At 49.7% G+C, this 9010-nt stretch overlaps 1 protein-coding gene across 2 annotated transcripts; it reads right to left on the bottom strand.

Annotated features, from left to right (window-relative positions):
* Positions 1–62: 62 nt before the first annotated feature.
* On the bottom strand, positions 63–8481 carry mboat1 (membrane bound O-acyltransferase domain containing 1). 2 transcript variants are annotated; one of them, XM_003966021.3, is made up of 13 exons: positions 8256–8481; positions 7858–8003; positions 7470–7547; positions 6781–6876; positions 5169–5224; positions 5037–5091; positions 4188–4380; positions 3918–4110; positions 3730–3833; positions 3586–3650; positions 3380–3512; positions 3102–3253; positions 63–2871 (listed from the first exon to the last, which is right to left on the bottom strand). In XM_003966021.3, exons 1-13 carry the CDS (start codon positions 8334–8336, stop codon positions 2706–2708), a joined length of 1518 nt encoding a protein of 505 aa, XP_003966070.2. In that variant the 5' UTR covers positions 8337–8481; the 3' UTR covers positions 63–2705. The 2 variants fall into 2 exon arrangements, with proteins under 2 accessions (XP_003966070.2, XP_029694734.1); XM_029838874.1 differs by lacking the exon at positions 7470–7547.
* Positions 8482–9010: the final 529 nt, after the last annotated feature.

The following is a 9010-nucleotide window of genomic DNA, read 5'->3' as shown; positions in this document are numbered from 1 at the left end:
CTAACCGTTCCTATTGATGATTTTAATCAGGTTTGAGACGGATGGTTATTTATTTAGTTCTAATATTCACACTTGTATTCACGGACGTGCTCACTGTTTTTCTCTTTATCTCGGATGATAACTTAAGAGAATAGAAAAAGAACTGTACCATAACTGAGCTGTTTGAAGATGTATCTTGTAGAAGAGTCTTTTACTTTATTTATGAGGGTCACAGTGCTAGTATAAACACAACGTAGTGTTTTCCTTTTAATTTGGTTTTTGTTGTATTTTTTGACCCGATTGCTTGGTTCGCACCCTGCATGCACTACTAATTTTTTAAGAAACACACAGCTGATTGTATCTGTTTGATTATAAATCATTAAAGGAGAACCGTGTGTGAAAGTGAAGCTCAGTCGGGAATGATGTTAGAGAGCAGAGATTTAAGAAAAGAAGAGTGCAGTGGTGTTTAAATCTGCCCTCCAGTCCCGTTTGGTCCAGACTGAAATGTCTTATTAAATATAAATTAAACAGCAAACACTCCCTTAAACTGGTGTTGTCACATTTTATTGTGCCCTGGGGATGAAGTGGCACATTAAAGTAGCGTCTCGGGAATTTTAATACTGCAAACTAGATTTTACAACTAATTTAGTCTTAACAGGATAGACGGACAATTAAAGAGGTGATGTAAAGCAGGGAAGCTAAACTGTTCTTTCATAATCTCGTTTGTTTAATTTATGGCTGCAAATGTCACATCTTGATCTCAGATTTATCTTCTCAGAATTTCCAGGTCAAATTTGGTGTCTTTACTCAAAATTCTGCTTCAAAATATGCGGAGGAAACGCAATCCGAGGAGCAGACAACCTGTTGCACCAGTCCTGGGAGCCTCTGCTCTGGATGTGGGACACTCCCTCATTCCTTCTAGACCCTGTTAATTAAAGACCTTTTCATTGCACGCTTCCTTTAGCCTGCGTGCAGGTGAGACGGCTTCAGATCTGATACATTTATATATTAAACCTGTAGATGATTTGATTATCGCGCTCTCAATCTGAATTAATAAATGCATTTAAGGGAAATTCCTGTGTGACGACGAGGAATCCAGCATAGAATGATCTATTAATGGCTCCGTTTTTGGAATCTCACCTGGATGTTGGGAGCAGATCAGAGAAGCTGCTGGGAAAAACACTGAGGCTCAGTTTGCTTTTAAGCTCTTCATTTCTTTTCAAGTAGAAAATTCTGTTTTCCCTTAAGACCCAGAGCCCAGGCCCAAGCTCCGGAAGGTGCTTGATGTTGCTTGTTTTCCACCATTTTTCCCCTGGTTGTCATTGGAAACAAACACTCAGACGTCTCCCAAAGGAAGGACAGAGCGCAGGGACGGCTGCTAAAATGGAATCACAGCTGGAAAAAACATCTGGATCGAGTCCTTCATTAAACGGTTCTCTTCACAGACAACTGCATCTTTATTCATTAAAGAATCGTTAATAATCAACACTAAAACAGGGATCAGAAATGATCACTGCAAAAACACTCAATAGACATTTTTTTGAAACGTAGCTGCTCACAATCCCAACACTGCTCATCTGGCTGCAGCAGGAACACACAGTCGGGACGGTGCCAGGACTTCAGTTACAGCACAGCGGGTTCAGAGGTTCAGGCTGCTCCGACACCTTTGGGGCCTTCGGGTCCCCACAGCCCAAACCGGTGACTGTCAACTTAAAAGTGGGCACCATTATATGAAAAAAACCTCCCCAGCTTTAAAACACACCGGGAGGGGATTCAGTTTTCATTGAGGATGCATTTAAAATACAATCTCAGAGTTCTTCACCAGGCAGATACGCTAAAAAACCCACAAACGGAACAGTTTGAACTTGTTAGCAAAGCTTGTTAGAACCATGAAGAACCAAACCACTGTGGAGGCCTCCTGGCCCACTTACCCTCATCACTTCGGTCAGTCCGTGCAAATGACCAGCAGATGTCTCTGCTGCTGCTGAAGTTCTGGCAAGTCGACCCCCCCCCCCCCCCAACAAGCTGCACTTCTACATCTCCTGTACATTCATTCGCCTTTTGTTCAATCACATGACAGGCATCCAGCACCAGTGTCTCGGTAAACAACACATTCAATTATTAACTTCCCCGTGGGAGAAGAAGTCCTAGAACTGCTTATTAAATCTTGCAAAGGTATAATCTTGTGCCGAGCAGCGCCACACAACAACAACAACACAACACAACAACGCCTTCTCTTCCTTTTTCACTTGATCTGCTGAATTGTTTTGGTCTCCTCGCCAGGAGGAGCCGAGCTGCCGTCCAGCCTCAACGCTCTTCATCAACGACGCACACACACACACACACACACACACACTTGTCCTCTGCGCTCTTGTTTTGCCCCCACAAGTGCAGCCTTTGTACGGCAACAGACGCTGACACAGTATGAGTGTGTGGAGGAGAGAGTACGTGTCGCATTATGTTTCCTTGTGTCTTGTTCTCTAATTTGTGTGTGTGTGTGTGTCCCGTTTATGAGCTGCTGTCCCACTGTGCTGGCTCAGATCCCACCAGAGGAGTCATCAGAAAGTGAGCGTTCCTCCGCTGCATTGTTGTCGGAGCAGGGCGATCCGCCAATGGGGGTGCGTGGGGAGGAGGTGGGGGGTGTCTTTGAGAGAGAACCATAGACCATAGACTGAGAGCCTGGGACTGGGAGAGTGTGTGTGTGTGTGTGTGAGAGAGAGAGGGGGTCAGTCTATTTTGCCGTTGTTGTTGGAGAGATCAGGCTGGCACTGCACCGGGCTCACGGATGAGAGCGAGGAGGAGGAGGAGGTCCGGGTTTCCCTGCTTTTGTGTTTAGGCTGCAGCGCGACCGCCGCCAGAATGCTAATGACATGCACGTGGAAGTACATGGACCTTGAAAGGACAGGAAAGAGCGTCACTGGGAGGTTTGCGGACTGTACCAAGGTGTGTGTGACAGGTCTGGCACGGGCAGACCGGGACCGGGACCAGGACCAGGAAATGCCACTTTAAAGGGAGAATTCTGGAACTTTTTCAAGCTCAATGAGTGTCAGAGAGAGCTAGCTAAACATCTCCCAGTGAGTGGTGGTGCTGGTTTCCCCCCCGGCTCTGAGGGGTTCACGTACCTGTAATAAATGAATGTCGGCTCCACCGAAAGAAGCAGGAACGGCATGACGGTGTAACAGATGGTCAGCTGGGTGGCCGCCCACGTCAGCACGTCGTAGCCCAGCTTCAAGCCTCTGGAGCTGAGGAAGTGGTGGCGGACAGACTTCCGTATCTGGTGTCCAGACACGGAACAACAGAGGCGTAAACAAGACGAGTTTCAGAGCATTCTGAGAGAGCTCTGCAGCAGAAGACCCAAATATTTCGGGCTCCAGCCTGTTTTATTTCAGCGTGCACTTACTGCCCGTGCTGCGATGGTGATGGGGATGGCGGTGATGAAGGTGAAATAATACCCGGGGAAGACGCCGTGCCACAGGGCCGACAGGATGAAGGTCAGCGCCAGCCTGTGCCGGGGGGCTCGGTCGTAACACACCCTGAGACGGACAGACGGACGCGGTCAGGAAACGGGAGCTAATCTGGGCTCCAGAAACCAAGTTCAGCACTGACGTTTTGAGCCAAACCGCAGTCTGGATGTTCCAGTTGTCGATGAACGTCTTGAAGCTGGTCGCCGTCTGGAAACAAACAAACCCACTGAGCGTCAGCGCGGCGGCGATCCCGAAGCCACGGGAGAAGCAGGTCACGGCCCGTCACCTCGATCCCCAGGATGTTCAGGTTGCCGATGAGGTCCCAGGACGCTTTACCGTTTCCATCCATCCCAGAGAACCCGTAACCGGCCGCGTTGTTGACCGCATCAGCTGGTGCAGCACAGGGAGGAAGAGGAGACAGGCATCATCATCATCATCATCATCATAAGGCAGCGGAGGTTCCTGGGAGCTCACCAAGCGTCCAGGCGAAGTAGAATTTGGGTCTGGCGGCCTGTACGGAGAAGAAGGCGTAGGTGAGCCTGACCAGGAAGGAGTTCTGGCTGACAAAGTCGGGCTCCACGTTGAGTCGGATGGGCAGGGACCGCGTCACCACCAGGAAGAAGAGCATGCAGCCGCTGCAGACCAGCAGCTTTCGACAGACGGCGCCCTGCGGTGGTGGAAGCACACGTGGCAGCTTCACTGCAGAACCAGAACCAGACAAGCTGGTGCCTCCGCGGGCGTTACCAGAGGCGACGGGTCCGGCGCCGTAATGTGGCCGTTGTGTCCGTTACAGGCTCCGGACAGGCGCCTGAGCCTCCGGCTGATGTGTCTGCCCTCGATGAAGTCCAGATAGTCCCGGTAGTTGCTGCACGGCCCCACCAGGACGCTCAGGAAGTTCAGGGTGTAGCTGAGGTACTGGAGCGGAGACGGCCTGGCGCTGAGGACACGAGAGGGGACATCGCTGAAGGAAGAATCGCTCGCGCCTCGGATGATGCAAAACTACAGGTGATCAAAGGGCGGCTGGAAACACGTCCACACATTTAAGACAGGAATCACCTGCGTGTCACATGAGTGATTGATTCTTAAAGGCACGCCAGTGTCAACGTAGCTTCAAATGGCGGCAGGAAAACCAGAACTGACCGGAATCACAAATAAAGGAATGAAAGTGGATCCTCACAGGGACACAAATCAGTGCTGCTGCCTGAGCCGATCACTCAGAGCCGCGGGGTTAGCAAACGCGGCTGGTTTTAGCATTGGCGGCGCTGATGGATGTGGGTTTAATCAGCTCACAGGCATAAACATGCACATGCAAAGTGGGGACTCTCTTCTGTTTTCCCAGCATGCTTTGCCCCCCCCCTTTTTTACATGAATAAGCTCTTCACCATGATTTTCATCTCCTTGTCACCGTCCTTCGTTGGCGACGGGAGAAGAAACAGTCGTTTATTAAGATGTTAATTTGGATGAACGTTCGGAGCCGACTTCAGAGGGGATAATAAGAATACAAGAATATTTATTAGCATTACAAAAAGTACGCAGACACACCCTGATGCCTCGCGGTGCAGCTTGGGTTTGGGTTTAGCAGTGAAACCTTACTTGATAGCCAGTAGCTTCTGCTCTGGTGTCAGCTGGTCAGGTTTCTTACACATACCTGAAAAAACAAGACAATATGCTGCTATTTTTTTAAATTTTTAACCTCATTTAATAGCTGCAGTGAAAGAGATTCACCATCATGGAGCTGGAAGGCCAGCGTGGTGATCTTCTGGGCCACGATCATCAGAGGCCTGAAAATGGAGACTGACGTTAGATTTTTGTCGGCCATGTGACACAAATAGCTCCAATCCACACGAGTCATGGACACACACACCCAGGTCGGGTCTCCGGTCGCTCCTCGTCCCTAGAACCATCTCCTGCACATTTGTCTGTCCTCCCTGTTGCTATCGTGTCTTACGTGTTGACTATAAGGACGTCTTTGTTCCCGTTCACTGAAGTGATCGGCTGAAGGTTACGACATCGTCTTTTCAGGAAGACCAGGACCAGGAACAGGTCAGGACGGCTGCTGACAGGCTACAGAATAACAACCGTTCCTTTAGGTTCCAGGTGATCCCCTGCATGTGGCAACAATCCCTGAAATTCTTCATCTGCGTCCAAGACAAAGAGAAGGGCGGCGGAGGGTTGGGCTCCTTTAAGGTAAACTATGTTTTAACTGGAATGTGGCAGGAAGCTCCCAGCCTCTGCAGGTAGAGCTCAGCAGCGCGTCTGAATAGGCAACGCGTGGGTCTGGGACGAAGGAAGCTCACACCCAAACTAGGGGGGTTGGAACCTCTGCTTGGTGACGCACGGTGCAGATTTGACTCACCTCGAGGGGCAGTTCCGGTGCAAATCACCATCACACAGTGTTTGAATCTACGGAGCTGACTCAGCCGATGTTGAGGTTTCAGTCTCAGGCAAACTGAACGGACCAGTTCCAGCCTCCAACTCTGGTTTGATGACGGAACCAGAGCTCTGAGAATGTGTGCGTGTCGTCATCCCACATGCACGCCGGTTCCTGTGGGCACTGTGAGCCAGAAACACTCTCAGAGCGGGATTGTGACCTACTTCGGCTTCTACTTTTGCCGTTGTTCTTCCAGATGCAGCAGCTTCTGGGACACTGTCCCAGAAGCTGCTGTCCCGAGCTGTCCCGAGTATGAGACTGAACTGTGGCTACTCTCATTTCAGCACAGGACTCGTCCTCAATGGACACCATTGAGAGCGAGAGGCCGAGTGAAACTGGAGCTCTAATCTAATACAGCGGACTCTGAATCGCAGCTCTGGCTGTCACGCGCGGTCGGAGCGCCGCTGCCAGCAGGTCCGTTCAGGACTGGGCAGAGAAGCTGCGGAATCCACCTGGATGTGTGGATGTTCCAGATAGCTCAGGCGTTCCCCTGACAAGCTTTAGCCAAACATTTGTGTGGCTTTAATGAGTCCGGGGAGGCTCGGCAGCTCTCTCGGTGGGATCACCAGCACGGAGCATGAATTCAGACTCTGAGCCGTCGGCGTGAAAGCAGCTGAGGAAAGAATCTGTGGTTTCGTGTCTGCGGGTAGAGTTGGAACTTCAAGCTAACTGCTTCTAATAAGGCCACGCTTTCTTCATAACTCCACTCACCTGTTCGATTTAGAAACACCTTATCAGCATGTGCATCACCAGTGTGTGTGTGTGTGTGTGTGTGTGTGTGTGTGTGTGTTGACTCAAGGCCTTGGCTGCTGGTGGCTGCACAACTATGTGAGCTAGCTGATAACAGGGTGAACTGAGTCATCGCGCCGTCCCCACAGCAGGCGTGGCCGAAGAGGTTGGCCTTACCCGGAGAAGTCCGTGGACGGGACTGCATAGTTAAAGATGTACGCTCTGCACGCCTGGCACGCCGTCAGGTAACCCATGGCCGTCACCAGCGAATACCTGCATGCAAATACAAGTGGTGAGATGGAGTGTGTTAAGAGGGAGGAGGGAAAGCCTCGCATATACGTTCGATTTAGCCTCTGCAGCCGGCCATCGGACTGGTTTGGCTGGGATGGCAGGCTGCTGCTTTTCAATAGATTTTTCCCCGAACAGCGAGATGATAGCGTGCACTACACGTCAGTGTGTGTGACGAATAAAGGAATGAAGGCGTGACGCGTTTGGGAAACGACGCGTTTAGAACAGTGTCGTACCAACCGCCGATCTAAACCTCTTGGTGCCGGGTAGATCCTCAAATCTGCCCACAGGTAAAGTCGAGAGCCGAGCCCGTCGGACAAGTTGGACCAGAAGATGTAACCGATTAGAATTTACTGATATGGTGGAAATGTGATTTGGCCCATCGGCACCATGACTAAACAGCCTGACAGAAGAGTCTGGTCTATAAACTGGGCTGCAGCTGATCGCAGCGTAGCTCTTTACTCTAACACCAGCTCACCATCACCCCCGGAATTCCAGGAACTATTCACCATCTCCTAAAGCTCCGCGAACGTGAGTGGATTTCCAAACTCGCTACTAACACGCGGAGCGGCACTTACTTGTGCACGTTGGCGATGTCAGCAAAGACCATGATCAGATAACACACAGTCACCAGCACCAGGATGTGAGCTGAATACCTGCAGGGAGACACCAGCTGTTAGAAGATGGGCACCGTCCTTTGAATTTGAATGGTGATTTAAGTAAATGTAGCTGGTGGGATGTCTCTGATTTGATGGATTTGTTCAAATCCGTAATTATTAACGACTAAGTCCGGGACTTGAAACGACATTGTCTGACCTCTGAGATGAAGAGATCAAAATTTACGTCCAAAACCTCTAAGAGTTATTTAGCTTCCCTGGCTAATGGTGTCAGCAGTGAAGGGGTGATCGGATGAGGCCAAAAACCAAATCAGGGCATCGTTGCGACTGAACTTTACTGGTTCTTTACCAGCCGAAGCAGAAGATGAGAAAGGCCGAGCCGATGGTGGTGGCCACGGCGTGTCTGACCCGGGGGGAGGCCCGGCTGGGACTGAGGTAGAGACGGAACCAGAAGGCAGCGGCCAGGGCAAACAGCTGGCATGTCACAAAGTTCACCTGAGAGGGGGGCAGAGGAGGTTCATGCGGTTAGAAATACACACTAGCAAACAACCCGACGATGGGAGGAAGCTTTTGGCACCGATTTGGGGGTTAAATGAAGCGCAGAGCGACTCTAATCCACTGACAGTTGTGGATGAACTAGAATGTGGGCGTCGTCACAAAAATCACAACCGGAACGGACAGACAGCACCATGGATCCCCTCGACCGGGAAATCACCGCAGGATCTACTTCGTTTGGGCTGCGTTTACCTGGTCCAGAGGGAATCCCAGGGACTGGCTGACCGGCAGCAGCAGCAGGGATCCGGTGGTGTTGAACGCGGGCTCAGACATCCTGCCTCGGTTCTCCGGGGACGACGAAGCTGGTTCCGCTGGGTCGAAAAATTAACTTTAACATTAAATTTCAATGTTAAAAATCCCACCTCAAGTCAAACCAGTCTGATATGACAGCCGGAGCATAGTGACTCCCTCCTCCTGAACTTCTTCTCTTTCAGTCAAGTCCGACCGAGGAAATCACTACCGCTTCCTGTTTGTGCTTTCAAAATAAAATACGGCCGACAGCACAAACACGCCGATTATCAAGGACACGGTTTTATTTAAGGTCATTATCGATATCATTACAAGATAGAATCAGAGACGAACGTAAATCACCCAGTATTCTCTTCAAAACATGTTTTTGCAATTGTATTTCTTCCACTTCGTACGTAAATTATTGTGAAATTCCATTTCCCCCTAATCATTTTAAACAATTGTTGCCATGGAAACTATGAGTCGTCAGTATGGCGGTCTCTCAATTTTAATAAATTGATGAGAGGCAGCGTGTCAGATTATTCTGGGTAAGGTTTCCAATTGTTTTGTGTTTGCCCACTAAATTAAAATAAGATTTTGTCAAAACAACACAAGTATCGTATCACTTCAACTCAATTTAATAACATAAAGTAAAATGTAAAATTGATAGAAAATAAAGTTGTTTTTATTCACGGAGAGCAAAAGTACAAAGCACCACA

This window comes from Takifugu rubripes, chromosome 7, assembly GCF_901000725.2.
Source record: "Takifugu rubripes chromosome 7, fTakRub1.2, whole genome shotgun sequence".
Lineage (NCBI taxonomy): Eukaryota > Metazoa > Chordata > Actinopteri > Tetraodontiformes > Tetraodontidae > Takifugu > Takifugu rubripes.
The sequence above is the reverse complement of the archived record's forward strand: the minus strand, read 5'-3'. Positions and strand labels throughout refer to the sequence as shown.

Coding starts and splice junctions, on each gene's coding strand:
- mboat1 (XM_003966021.3), bottom strand. CDS start 8,336: ATGTCTGAGCCCGCGTTCAACACCACCGGATCCCTGCTGCTGCTGCCG. Junction 7,548..7,857: donor CTCATCTTCTGCTTCGGCTG/GTAAAGAACCAG, acceptor GTCTCCCTGCAG/GTATTCAGCTCACATCCTGG. Junction 4,381..5,036: donor CAGAAGCTACTGGCTATCAA/GTAAGGTTTCAC, acceptor TCGTGTCCTCAG/CGCCAGGCCGTCTCCGCTCC.